Source organism: Zootermopsis nevadensis, unplaced genomic scaffold, assembly GCF_977971745.1.
Source record: "Zootermopsis nevadensis isolate Lab colony 2312 unplaced genomic scaffold, Znev_1.0 Znev_ptg000008l, whole genome shotgun sequence".
NCBI classification, from domain to species: Eukaryota; Metazoa; Arthropoda; class Insecta; order Blattodea; family Termopsidae; genus Zootermopsis; species Zootermopsis nevadensis.
The window spans coordinates 13,879,203-13,893,455 of NW_028259140.1; the positions used below are offsets into that span (position 1 = coordinate 13,879,203).

Sequence of the window (14,253 nt, forward strand, 5' to 3'; positions counted from 1 at the left end):
CATATGAATAATCTGTATAATAAGAATGATTAAAACGATAATACAGCACGCATTTAATTTTTCTGTAGGTACAATATTTGCATATGTATACATGTACAGGTAATCCACAGCAAAATAATCATATCTGTTTATACCGTTTGGCGGGAAAGCCACACGATCAATGTGATTAAGTAATTTGTACGCAATAATAATTAACTTTTAGTAACCTCTGATCTTAGTTCTACACTAAAATTACTGTTAGGCCTACACAATACGTTCAGCTGTTGGAAAAGGAAATGTTAAACGTTTGAAATGCAAGACGCTTGATGTTATCACCTTGTTCATGAGTCACTTTGTCACTATTAGCAACAGTGTGCAAAGCTCTGTTTTTCTTTTTCTTTTCTACATAAAAATAAACTTCGCCATTTACGGAATAGGTTACCTCGTGTTTCTACGATGGTAAAATGCAGGAGCTTTATATGGACTAGACTAGGATGGGGGAGTGTATAAGTAAATACAGAATTTTGATGGGGACAACTTTTGGGAAATATTTGCTAGGGAGACGGAAGTTTCAGGAAACTACCTCTGGACCGTGGCCAACATTCGCGAGCTTTGGTGTTACCTGTACTGAGCCTTCGGGTTCTGGTACCATACTGTTAGAGACTTAAAAATAACAAGAAGAGACCCACCCCTGCGTAAGTCTAATTTCATGCACACATTTAGCCCCCTCCTCAAAGACTCCAATTCGGGATAATTGGCGGTAAACTTCTAGTTCTGATGTCGTAAAACATTGATCGTCCACATTTCCTTTAATTTATGCTTCTATGCATTAGGCATAATAAAACTTCGTCCTGACGAGTTCTTATGGTCGTGTGAATTGTTAAAATTTTGTCCTGACAATTTTCTACGCCCTTCAGTTATCCCTTGATTTATGGTTGTAAGGAATCTTTTTACAACTTCTCCCTGATACTTTGTTGCTGCTGTTGAGGGACGTTGTATCTTCGTCCTGACACCGCGTTGGTGTCTTGCATGAACCAGTTGGCTGCGTAACCGCTCAGTGGCTGCGACGCCATGTTCCAGGAGCAGGCACAAGGCGGTGAGTTCTGTGATCAAGAGTTTCAGGTCAGACACGAACTTGTTCCCATCTGAAGCAGCATTGTACAATACTTGAATGGGAACTGTACCTGACAGTGAATGGGACCAAGCCCCAGTGAGGCAGTGAGCAGGTTGATTGTGGCTTGGCTCAGCCCGCGGGCCAAAACGTGCAAAAGCCGGGTTCTTTCCATGGGACGGCCCTCAGCGAGGATTTGGGATAGCGCAAAGATGTAATTATGTGCCAGGCGCAACGTCTCGATCTTGGAGAGCTTTTGCTGGGAGCTGGTACGCGCGTTCTTGAGCGGAATGCGACTGTGGAAACATCGTAAACTCCGAATAAAGTTGTCAGGATGTTGTTGCAAAACGGATAGGTGGAAAGCTCAGTCGTCTAGTTATCTCATTCCGACAAAAATCAAATTTAACAAAGTCGCGTCTTCCCAAAGGAGTTGTTATACAAACTGTCAGACTCGTAGACTGAACGACACCAGTGGTGTTCCCATTCCAGAAGTGCGGAAGGCGCACAGTCGTACCATCTGAAGGAATTTATAATTAAACATACGAGCGGATTGTAATCAACATCTGCGTTTCATGACAGCTGGATGACGGATTCGAAGTCATTAAAAGGTAACCACAGAACACAGCTTCATCACACTTTTTACATTCGTGACCGAAATTACCAAATGCTAAAACGATGGACGTTTAAGAGAACACTAGTTAATTAACCATCGGAATTCAACGGGAAAACTGTATTTTAGAAAAATATTAATAGTGTAAGTTTATTGTGAATATCTGTCTCTATATTCTCTGGATTATACTTCATATATACTCCACAATGTAAATTAAATAAAAACTAATATTTTTACACGGTCATGTCTCGTCACAAGACATACAGGACAAAATTATTGCACAAAGGCAGCTAATAAATCCTTCGAAAGCTTGGCAAGTACAAACGACAGAGAAAGAATTACATTCACGATTAAAACGTTAAAAATAAAATATAATACGTAATAATCTGTGGCGTGACAGCCCTCTGAGAGTCAAAGCCGACTAGCTTGACTGCTGGCCTCACGTTCACATGTCTAAGCAGAGGAGAACGATCATCCGACCAGATATAGGATGACGTGTGGTCAGCACGACGAACCCCCAGCCATTGCTAGTTTTCAAAAAAATAAAATATACGGAACTATAATTTTACAAGCTGTTTTGTACGGGCATAAACCCTAGGGCAAGTTCACAGATTGAGAATGCTTAGAAGAATATTTGGACCTAAGAAGGGCAAAGTGACTGGAAGCTGGAGAAAACTGCATAATGAGGAGTTCCGTAGATTGTACTCTTCGACCAGAAATCATTAAGGTGATAAAATCAAGGCGGATGGCATGGGAAGAACACTCACAGTATTCATCAGCGTGTTCACAAGAGTCCGCCACATGTCCCTATCCTGAGCCAGCTGAATCCAATCCACACCTCAAATCCTCTTTCTCTATGATCCATTTCTACATTAACCTATTATCAGCGCGCAGGTCTTCGGAGAGGTCCCTTCTGTTTAAGCTTCTCAACCTTCATTTTATGCGCAATTCTTATCTCCCCCATGCCGCACTATATCCATAAAATTAGGTAGATTTGTCTATATGAGTGTAATATTAGCTTCTCAACTTGGATTCTGGTCCATGGCGTAGTACAACGCAGAACTTGAGGACGGAATAATACACCACGTATTTTCTTATTTAGTGTTCTGTCTGACGACAGATCTATATGAACAGGATCCTTCCATCCTTTTCTCGGACTGGGACCTGTTCATATACGTTCTTGGCAGATGATCCAGAAGTGGTTTGCCGTTGCCTTCTTCTGTGTGTGAATGGAGTAATTGTTGGGATGCCACGGAGGAAAACTCCGTGTTGCCTAGACCACGGCCTTGCCCAACACAAGTTATAAATTATGGCACCGCCGGGAATCGAACCCGAGACCCCAGTATTACAAGGCCAGCGTTCTAATACACCACGTAAGAAGACAAAAATTTACAGGACATCAGGACCAGCAAACACAGCACAGAATATGAAGACACAAAATTAAGCAGAGTATAATGACTTAGCGTTATGCAAGACGACTCAATTTCGAATGCAACGAGACGGTTAACTACGGGACACACCAATGACCAATTGGTCTACATTATAGCGTTTAAAAAGACAAAGCACATGAAGTATAAAGATATGATGCAATACAGAACGTGACAACGTATAGGATTTAAGGAGCGTACGAATACATAGCACAAAATATGATTTATGGACACAGCAGACTCCCAGATGTAAGATCACAATACACAGCACAACACAGGACGCGAGTAACCTTCTGAGCCGGTCGAGTGCCGCGTTCAAACCATGCATCCTATGGCGTTCCCTGGCGTTCGCCTTGTTCCGTCGAGGATCTTGCTGTCGTCGCCTGCCACAGCTCTCCATACCTGAAATGACAGGTGTCCGTCCCACTCCATTCAATTAGCGCGATGCGCCTCTATCTGCGATATCAGCAACTGGGCTAAGTTACACGTCGCGGACAGACGTCGAGGCATGGTCGCAGATAGTGACGGGGAGTTGCTACTTTTTATGGTATCAGTAACAAATATGATCTAAAAAAAGAGGTCATCTTTCTGTATAGATTTATTGCACAAAAGACTTCCAACTCATGTCAGGAGTATTTTTCTCAAGAACGTGGCTAAGCTGTTACATGCGTCAAAGAGACGAGGTGCCAGACCCATCTAGTAGTAAAACTGACGGTTTTCAAAACATAGGAAAATATAGGAAGCATTCAGAAGAAACAGCCTCTCAATTGGCATAACATTTTAGTAATATATATGGAAAATTTAAACGTTAATTGTTATGTCAAACTTTAAGAAAGTGCAGTTGTTCAGTTCAAAATCTGTTCTGAACGTCTTAGACGACGTAACCTTAATCAGATCATAAATCGTGTATGTAGGCGTGGCTTGGCAGTGCAGTTACGGATATTATAGCCAGCGTGCGTTTGAAATAAATTTTATTATGTGGGCAAGGCCGTGGTCTATTCAACACGGAGTTTTCCTCCGGGGGCTTCCCCGGTTTCTCCGTGGCATCCCAACAATTACTCCATTCACACACAGAAGAAGGCAATGGCAAACCACTTCTGGATCATCTGCCTAGAACGTATATGAACAGGTCCCAGTCCGAGAAAAGGATGGAAGGATCCTGTTCATATGGACCTGTCGTCAGACAGAACACTAAATAATAATAAGATGAGGTGGTCTAGCGGTTAGAACGCTGGCCTTGTAATTCTGGGGTCTCGATTTAGATTTCCGGTGGTGCCCGAATTTATAACTTGTGTTGGGCAAGGCCGTGGTCTACGCAACACGGAGTTTTCCTCCGGGGGCTTCCCCGGTTTCTCCGTGGCATCTCAACAATTACTCCATTCACACACAGAAGAAGGCAATGGCAAACCACTTCTGGATCATCTGCCAAGAACGTATATGAACAGGTCCCAGTCCGAGAAAAGGATGGAAGGATCCTGTTCATATGGACCTGTCGTCAGACAGAACACTAAATAAATAATAAATAAATTGACAGATATACGGGAATTCTATAATGACAGCTGAGAACAAGGACCGAACACATAAGTTGTTTCAAAGTTAAAATGCTAATCCATTCCTGTTTCATCTAAATACTAGTTATAACATAACAGTTATATTAAATACTCCCCAATTCTTGTCACACTTCAAGAGTGTAACAAGCTCGGAAGGTATGTTTGGTACCGGACACAAACAGCGTCCTCATGCTCTTCGAAACGTCCATTTAGTGGCATTGAATCCGTCTTGTTCGATAGTTCCCATTTCGGCCACCAGATCGTAGTACCTCAATGTCCTCCTCATCTGCCATTTTGTTATCACAGATTCTGCAGAATAGCACATAAAATTTCGTCCAAATCCGTCCAGTGGTTCTCGAGTTGAACGGACGGACGGACAGACATGATCAGCCCATAATGCGTTCTCTCTAAGCATTTCGTGCATAACAGCCGAAGGTAACTTTCGGGTTGTGAACAACCTAACCTAACCTAACCTAACCCTGATGGTACAATTCTTTTTGCTGCACAATGCCGGTTCGAACTTCCACTGCTGCTGACTATTTCGTACGCGACGAGTAACACGTGCGTGCCATCTGCCGCCTTATCTAAATCAATGCTTCTACCCTTATTAATGTCGCTGATAAAGTCAGCCCCGCCCAATACGTAAATCAAATGTTTAATTTAATTCATCGAGCGACATTTCCGAAATTTAACTCTTTTTTTATTGATATACTAAAAAAAGTGGTATTTAAGGATTCATATTACTAACTCGCCAGTGCCAGAGTAAAGACGTGTACGTCGTAAAAGTTCGGGAAACGAAAATCAAATTTTGAAAAGTCCTCACAAATCATGTTTATTGTTTCTTCCAAGAATACGATTATGCAATGTACACAGGAATGTATGGTTGACTTAACAGTTCTGTTTAATTACAGGTAATATGTATTTGGCCGCTGGGACCATGGGTTCGAGTCCCACTCAAGGCATGAATGTTTGTTGGCGTCTTTCTGTGTTTGTACAGGTAGAGGCCATGCGATGGGCTGATCCCTCATCCAAGGAGTCCTACCAATGTCCAAATAGATCAAATGAATAAATAAAAACCTCGACACCTGCGGGTAAAAAGATTAACTAAAGTAAATTAGAATGTTAAACAAGATATGTACGTTGTTTTCCATAAATTACATTCTTTTTACTATGCAATTCTCATAATTCCTTCATTTTTAATTTTCCTTTTCTTATTTTCCTGTTAACAGTATTATTTGAGGTTAAATTTAAATAAGATCACTGGGATGAGTGGATTTGACGGAAAAGCCAAAGATTTTAGTGCTAAATAATGCGAGTAACTCAACTGCTGAAAGCAGGAAAACACCTGAACAAAATCACGAAGGCTTTGCCCGGTCGCTGCACAGAATCGCTTCCCTGAGCCAAAGCGCGGAATTTAAGCCTGTGGGTGGATTACATTCAACTTTGTAAACATGTTTTGTGTTTATTTGCTCTCTGCTTAAATTCTAGTTACATACAGGAATTTGTATCATAGAGAACTAAACAAAGAAATCGGTAATGAGGTACACTTATGTAAAAAAACTGTATTAATCTTGTAGGATTTGAGGTTTTCACAGAGGTGAGTTTGAAGATTGCTGTCTTCTGGGCTATTGCGCCGTGTAGTCTCGTAGATTTCCACCGACGTTTCAGAGGTCCACGCTGCCTCCATCATCAGGGTGATGAATGTACACCGCTAGAAATGCCAACGCTCTCCTATTGGTCCCCACCCACGCCTGATTTGCTCCCATTGGCGCAATAACACAGAAGACAGCGATCTTCTTTATTAATCCTTTTTGCTAGAGCTTATAATATTTTGAAACGTAGAAGTTAGGCCATTTGCAAAAGGTGCAGAGCAATTTGTAGTAATTCTCAAAAGGAATTTGGTTCCATGATTCACCTAAAGCGGATCTGGCGATAACCGATCACGACTACATTGGGCTTCCAAATGTATGATAGAGAGTTATCAGAAAATCTTATTGGGGTCAGTCGTAACGGTGATTGAAGTTCTATGTCAATATTCAGGTCCACGTTAGAGGATTCTGGAACATCAGTTTCGTTATGTGAAGTAAAGAAATCCAGATTAAAATAATCGAAAAGCAGAACGGTTGGAGATCTTTCTTTGTGGAAATTGCGGTCGTAGGCAGACCGATCCATGTTTGCACAAAAATATAAATAGCCATAATTCCGGTGAAACCCTTTGTAAAGAGAAGGTACAATGTATTTTAACAATAATATGTAAGGTGATTTCCGAATTAGCAATTCTTTTTCGTGGTGAATCTTCTCGAGGAAAAAATGGTTCCTGCCATTGATTAGTTGGCGCATGCGCAGGTATATCGAACTTCGGTCTTCGCTCCTCTGATTAGGTTGAGCATTTGATGAAGGCAGGCGATTGAACCACGTGTAAGGCGTCCTTAAAGAAACATAAACACAGATTAAACAATTGTTCCGTGTTCAGTGCAGGGAATTGAACTGGGTGCAAAATTCCAGCGACCTTCGACTACGTCACACGCAGAGGTCAAGGGGGACGAAGGCGCCATGTGCTCTGTTACTTTCCCTACCCAGATTTCTGGATTCCATCGAAATTTCTTTGTCTGTTTGTGACTGCAACAAAGCTCGGAGATATTTTGCGACAATCAAGCTCAGGCCATGCATGAGTCAGGGGTCCGTGGTCTAACTTCTGCTCAAAGAATTTTCAAACGACAAATGTTGTGATTGTATGTGACCACACTCTGTCATCGGGAGGCTCCCACCTCGCAGAATCTGCACCCCTGAGGCCAGTGGGTTATCGTACCCAGACAATCTCCGTATGATACTCAAGATTACAGAACCTCATGACCTGATAAAGCGTTGCAAAATACACATAAAAGTGCATGAACAACTATTTTCACTCCAACAAATTCTTAATATTCAAAACGTACCAAAGTCCTTTCAGGGAATCAGATTTACAAAATGAAGTACCCGTTAAAGACTTTCGAAATTATCGTCCAGTGGGGGGCTCTTAAATTGAGAGGAGGGGGGTGGCCGGAAAGGGGCCCATTTATCCCACCGTTTATCTCAAACGGTTTTCGACACTTACACAAACATCGCTTTTTTCCCGGAACATCACGTACGACAGACAGACAGACAGACATAAAGGAACGCGCTGCCAATAACTTATCCTTTTTTCCTGTTGAAGTGCTATGCTTTATGCCTATCAGCAATCGGCTGGGAATCTTCGAACAAAAAAACAAATATCCCACAACAGTGTCCAACACCGACAACACCGAAGCCCGCCACTGGCCACGATCCTGCGCCAACTTCGTCCATTTGCCACCCTCACAGCCCACCTCCCTTCGATCCATCTTGACATAATCCTCCCATCTCCTACCTGGTCTGCCCAGTGGTCTTTTTCCAGAAGGATTACCTGCCAAAATTCCGTAAGCAATTTCCCCCTCATGAGTGTCTGGTGACCCAAAGTGTTGTTAATTCGCAGTAGAAACTGAAGATGGCGAGGTGGCTTGTTATTTATTGATAAAAGGATTTCCCTATCGCGGGGCCCCAAGTTAATGTGAACTTCCTTACCTATAATCAGCCTCGATGTGGCATTCCGTTCCATTGACTGTCACCGCCTGTTCATGTGGGGTCATCCTTTCGTGTTTCTTCAACAAGTCATAGCAAAGGTCAATAATCTTTGCCCCAGAGATGGAATAATCACGTTCGAATGTCTCAGTTATTTTCTTGAAGTGGTCCAAGAAATCCGAGCACCGAATAGACAGTTTCATGAATTCGTTGATGAGGGTTGGCGAATGGCAGGCCATTCGCAGGAACCTAAGGAACTCGTCCAGCAAACTGCCGGCGTAGAAGCACGCCAGATGTCCGGAGTCGGAGTAAGGTCTGTGAATGTGTCTCCAGGTGACGGCTCTCAACGCGCGGTACTGCAAACAAACAGGGCAACTGTCAGACGGGCAGGTGACCACATCGGCTGTCATCTTACCCGACGATGTCTCCGGTCTCCTTCAGTTCACACGTGTGGAATTCTGATACCCTTATTCAAGTAATGAGCAGCTGTTTACAAACCTTGCAGTTGGTATGTCGTCGTTTAAATCTTGACGAATGAACAGTCGATGTTTCTTTGGGTGGTTTTGCTGTTCATAGTTTTTGTATCCGACTCTACTTTACAAGAAAAAGCAAGGAGAACGGAGACCGTTGGAGGGCTTTGATTAATTCGGTGATGAACCTTCGGGTTACTTAAGCCATCTGGTTAGTTAGAACTTCGTTGCACGTGTTCTAAGCAGATGATATGAGAAATATCACTTCCGTTTCATCAGTGATTTGGTTTCGCTCTTTCTAACTAACTAGATGCCTTATGGAACCCGAAGGTTCATCACCGAATTAACCAAAGCCCTCCACCGGACCCTGTCCTAGGCCAACGAAATCCAGTCTCCTTCAACTCCTATCTCCCATAGATCCCGCCTGAGATTATCCTCCCATCTACGTCTAGGTCTCCCCAGAGGTCTCTTCCCCTCAGGCTTCCCAACCAATAACCGGTGCACACCTCTTGTCCCATCCTTGCGCGCTACATGCCCAGCCCATCTCATTCTTCTCAACTTCATCACCCTGACAAAATTGGGGGAGGAGTACAGATTTTTAAGCTCATCATTATGCAGTTTTCTCCACGCCCCATCGTCTTCCCTTTTAGGCCCAAATATCCTCCTCAACATCCTGTTCTCAAACACCTGTAATCTGTGTTCCTCCCTCTGAGTGAGAGACAATGTTTCGCACCCATACAAAACAACAGGGAAAATTATTTTCGTATATTTGAAGTTCAGGTTCTTAGAAATCAGACGGGAAGACAAAATATTTTGAACTGAGAAGTAGCAGGCATTTTCGGAATTTAGTCTCCCCCTAATTTCGTCGTGAATATAATTTTGATTTGTTATTGTTGTTTCACTGTTCCGTAAAGTCGCGTTTATAGTAACAGAATCAGAACTGTAACCTGATTGTCGACCAGTTTCTAGGTCACTAACAATTTACTCTGTTCGATTAAACGCACGACGTCGCTCTCATTGCTGTCGTAAACCACGTGCACTCTTAGCTTCGTGTTGTTGATGTGACGAACAGTCCTCGGCCTTGAGCAGTTTTCAGGAACGCGTCTGATTCTGCCCCGGCTCAGTTCGCGTCAAACAACAGAAGTTACGCGCTTCTTTTAGAAGCAGAATTGTTAAATTCTCGGCAACACTATTAAGTGTTTGTTCGTGACACAGCGCGTTCACATTCCTGTGAGTTGTTACAAAGATTCGGTCCTTCCCCGCCCTCTTACCTCAAACTTCAAATACATCAGTGCAATGTAATGTTCATCCATCAGCAGTTGTTGTTCAGTGGTTCGACCTTGTCCTATGTGAGGCACGACATCCACCGTAGCTGAATCTAAGAGACTAGTCGTTACCAGAAGTTCTTCCACTGTTCGACCTTCTTCAAAACGAGACACGGCATCCATCATAGCTCGATCAATTTTGGGCCCCAAGGTCAAGAACCCGCAATTGAGAACTAAGGTGGCGACGTCACGGAATCGTCTGCACACGGGCCTCACTCGTCTAGCCAAGACGTCGTAAGGGCAATGTTCGAAAATGAGAGCCAGCGCCTCTGGCGGCAAGTCCGTGATGTGCAGTCCAGAGGGTTCCTGTTCCTGTTGACTGCAGACTCCAACTTCGTTGCTTTTTGACTTGTTGAAGGAAATTCGCCTGTAGAGCCAGTGAAGAAGAAGAAGAAGAAGAAGGAAGGAAATAAACTCGTACATCCCGACGAAGATTTTATAACCAAAATATTCCTGGTGGTTGAATTATATTATCTGAGTAAAGTATTCACGGTCTACGATTAAAAACTTGTTCGCCACACAAGACGTCAACAGGTCGTTACTAAGAGACAGCCAACAATGAGACAGAGAGACAACAGTCAACATAGTACAACAATGATATGACGTCATGTCTCGCAGTTTACACTTCCAATAATCAGTTTTCTCACCAAGTTATGTATTGTCGTAGGGTTATAACGATCCTGCACAAACTGCATCAGTTATTTAACACCGTATAATAAGAGAACATTATCGCGTTCGGTGAAATTGAAAGGCTTCGACTTAAATCGTTCCTTCGTCGACTGATTCAAGGCGGGCTACGAACTGCGAGGTAGACCCACCATGAAACCCGTCAGTTAGAGTAGGCGATAGGTTTAAATCGGCCACATCCAGAAGCATTATCGCATTTAAAATCTAGCGGTCTGTGTGTTAGTACCCAGGGGTCCACCCCACCTCCTGTTCAATCGGTACTTCGGTAAAGCGCGGCCGAGACGTGATGCTAGCCACTTAATCGCATTCAGCGCCGATGTCAAGAATAGGAATGACCCATACCCTCCTCTTACCCCCACCTTCAAACCGAAAAAGAGGCCACGCAGTCTGAGGAGTGGGCCTTGTGCCGCTTGGTCACTGGGACCGTGGGTTCGAATCCCACTCAAACCATAAGTAACGTACTGTTAAGTTAATTTATAAGGAAGATTGTCTCTGGACATGTATACCGCACGTCATTAGACAATATAATAAGATTTACTGAATGTCCAAGTACGACAGATTGTAAATAATCAGGGACGTTAAAAAGACATGTTTTATAAACAACGTATGTGGAGCAGCCAAAATAAATCCGGAGTTTGATTGTTACCGTTTTGTAATTTCCGGCGTTGCATTTAGAACTGCTCTCCTGGAGGAATTCTGAACCCCCGCTGTGAGAGTTGGTTTAGGAGTGCTTCTGCAGTACAGGAAGGACTCGGTTTACGCCGGGGTTAGGTTACTCAGATTTCCGGCGTAAATTGAAGCAAAAATATAGTGGGAACATATGTAAATAAATTAGGTTCCGTTCCAAGATTTTCAGTAATCAACACAAAATACTTAAAAATGTTTTATTTTATGAAATTTACGTATTGAAAATTGTACAAAGTTTAAGAAAAACAAATGGGAAATTTACTGCTTTAAAAACGATGGAATAGATGTCTGTTTGGTTTTCTCTTTTCTGATAATAAGTTATAGCATGGCTGTAGAACTGTCTCAGTTCCTCTCTTAACTATTGAGCTCCGCTCCCAGATGGGGTCGTTGTTACAGAAGATCTCACGTCCCTTATTAACAAGAGCAATAGTCCTGTTCTCTAGACACCAGTACATGTTTGTCAGTTCACTTGCAGTTCTTAGCCCGTGGTTAATGTAATCTGCTTTTTCTCGTCGCATTTTATATTTCGCTTTTTGTTTAATTATTTAAATTTTAGGCCGTAGTATATAATTTAGTGTTATAGTTTTATTACAATGTCGGGACCATCCGTGTCTAGGAGGTCGGGCAGAGTCATGACTCATCACCCCCTCCAATCGTGATCTATGAGAGGCGCAAAATGAACCGGCGTAAACCGAGTCCTACCTGTATTAGCTAGCCAGTCTATGCCTCAATGACATCACACCTCTTGTGGCTTTGTTGTTGGGTTTCTCAACCAGTGTGCCCCGACGTAATCGTAAATATGCCACGACATTTTAAATTCAAATGCAATTTTGTTCACAAGTATGCTAATATTAGTGAGATATTTTTATCCCAGATTTGTCGTCTCATTGGCCCGTGTGTATGCGTCTGTGTTAAATTGCAACTGCATCCATATTCTTGTTAATCTATACTTAATAAGCATGAGATGATATAGTTGCGTCATATTGAGATAAACATATATTTTTTTTAATCTTGTCAGTCTAATCACAATAAAATTCCTATTAAATATTAAAATATTACTATAATTAACATTTAAATATATATTAAAATGTTCCCTATCGAAATGTTCGATTTACAGTGATGTTCCAATGTAAATCGAACATTTCGATAGAGAACATCATTTTAATATATTTTAAATATTTAAATGTTAATTATAGTAATATTTTAATATTTAATAGGAATTTTATTGTGATTAGACTGACAAGATTAAACAAATACTTAATAAGCAATTATTATTATTTCCAGATAAGGATTCTTGAACTTAACTAAATAATTATTCCGCTGTTAAATCTCTATAGTAATAGAAATGAATGTTACAGAAAGCTACAAATTTTAATTGTTATGCATTGAGGCACACGCAACTTTAATTATTTAACTACTAGTTAATTTATCCTCATGGAGTTAAAAACTATTTCGTGATAGGACTTAAAATGTGATTGAGGATTTTGCTGGTTACTTTGATGGTGATGATCGTTACACGATTTTGGTACTTTCTACAGACAGAAATGATGGCTTGCATGATTTTTGTTAGAAGCACAAAAACCCCTTCGAAATAACTGACTAAATCAACAATACTGTTTCCACGCATGTGCATCCATGTTCCTGGGAATGAGTTTAATTTGCATTTGCTAATCCACACGTGATTATAACTTCTTACTCTTTTATCCTGTTTACTGAAATTGTGTTCTGTGACAAAAAGACGACAAACCTTTATAACTTAATTGAAGTATCTTTTACTCTTCTGCTAAGTTTGCCTTAGTCCACTTTCTACCTGAACAAATACATCGCCCTCCTGTTATGGCAAATTCGTCGATCAGTTTGAAAATATTTCGACGCAAATAGCCGAAGTGTATTTTGTGAGCAGACTACACTTACGTGCAAAATAACCATTTATTTGCCTCATCTGTTTATTCCGAGGGTTCTCTGACCCTCTCCTTTCGCAATTCTTCGCGTGTGAACGTGGCATTTCTCCCAGAGATCTTCCGCCAATTTAATTTACATTAAAAAGTAATATAATCACGCAGACAGAACTTTAACGCCGTGTAACAATTTTTAAGGTCGACAGAACAGTGAACAGAAAGATTACTTACGCGAAACACATTTGAAGATACGGAAAACCTCATTCAAAATCAGTTTGTACGTCGCATGTAATTTTTTGTCCTTTAAGTGACCGGAAAAATTTGACCCGCTTTCAGAAACTGGGCTCTCGTGAACACGGCAGTGAAACTTGGGTTTTCGCGGAGGCTGGTAATTGACTTTATGCTCAGAGCAGGAGAGACCTCAGACCACATACGGTAAGGCATCAGGGTTCCTTCTGTCCATAGCCTGTCATAATTCAGAGCTCAAATGGCTCTACTCATTCTCTGAACCACACCACATATGACAGGATTAAAATTATAGGACTGCACTGTAAGTCTTGCCTCCAGGCCCGTCTTTGTGTGGTGGGCAGGAACAGTTTCAACTTTCTTACCATTAGCATGTTTTATGTTCTTATAAACATCATTCTGACTCCCTGTGTTTCAAAGGAATCTCTGTTAGAATTATTTACATCAATGTACTATACCTCTTCTGACATTATGGTAATTTATTTCAAGTGCTCTGATTAACCAACAAAATTAGCAAACCTGTGAATCTACTAAGAGCCTCTACATGTAGCACATAACCTACATAAGCTAATCTTTCCATAAAAACAATCGATGCTTTAAAGCTTGAAATGTTGAATGAAAAATATGGGAAACCTAATTTACCTTAGGAGCTTTGACAGTAAGGATCAGAGTAAGTGTACAAGTCCA

At 41.6% G+C, this 14,253-nt stretch overlaps 2 protein-coding genes across 2 annotated transcripts; both read right to left on the minus strand.

The window, feature by feature from the left end:
- Positions 1–38: 38 nt before the first annotated feature.
- LOC110829297 (neurogenic differentiation factor 1-like) lies at positions 39–3,527 on the minus strand. The gene is made up of 3 exons (XM_022062880.2): positions 3,418–3,527; positions 1,164–1,386; positions 39–1,082 (listed from the first exon to the last, which is right to left on the minus strand). The coding sequence occupies exons 1-3, from the start codon at positions 3,525–3,527 to the stop codon at positions 930–932; spliced, it is 486 nt and encodes a 161-aa protein (XP_021918572.1). The 3' UTR covers positions 39–929.
- Positions 3,528–6,037: 2,510 nt separating this feature from the next.
- On the minus strand, positions 6,038–12,421 carry LOC147874470 (uncharacterized). The gene is made up of 3 exons (XM_087345172.1): positions 9,995–12,421; positions 8,257–8,609; positions 6,038–7,105 (listed from the first exon to the last, which is right to left on the minus strand). Exons 1-3 carry the CDS (start codon positions 10,469–10,471, stop codon positions 6,589–6,591), a joined length of 1,347 nt encoding a protein of 448 aa, XP_087201298.1. The 5' UTR covers positions 10,472–12,421; the 3' UTR covers positions 6,038–6,588.
- Between the last annotated feature and the right edge of the window lie 1,832 nt (positions 12,422–14,253).

What these genes read in the sequence shown, in the direction of transcription:
- LOC110829297 (XM_022062880.2), bottom strand. Translation starts at nt 3,527, where the DNA reads ATGGAGAGCTGTGGCAGGCGACGACAGCAAGATCCTCGACGGAACAAG. An exon ending in GCACTCGACCGGCTCAGAAG is followed by an intron (nt 1,387 to 3,417) that starts GTTACTCGCGTC and finishes ATGTTTCCACAG; the next exon opens with TCGCATTCCGCTCAAGAACG. An exon ending in TTGGTCCCATTCACTGTCAG is followed by an intron (nt 1,083 to 1,163) that starts GTACAGTTCCCA and finishes TCTTGATCACAG; the next exon opens with AACTCACCGCCTTGTGCCTG.
- LOC147874470 (XM_087345172.1), bottom strand. Translation starts at nt 10,471, where the DNA reads ATGTACGAGTTTATTTCCTTCCTTCTTCTTCTTCTTCTTCTTCACTGG. An exon ending in TGATGTATTTGAAGTTTGAG is followed by an intron (nt 8,610 to 9,994) that starts GTAAGAGGGCGG and finishes GTTTGTTTGCAG; the next exon opens with TACCGCGCGTTGAGAGCCGT. An exon ending in CACATCGAGGCTGATTATAG is followed by an intron (nt 7,106 to 8,256) that starts GTAAGGAAGTTC and finishes TGTTTCTTTAAG; the next exon opens with GACGCCTTACACGTGGTTCA.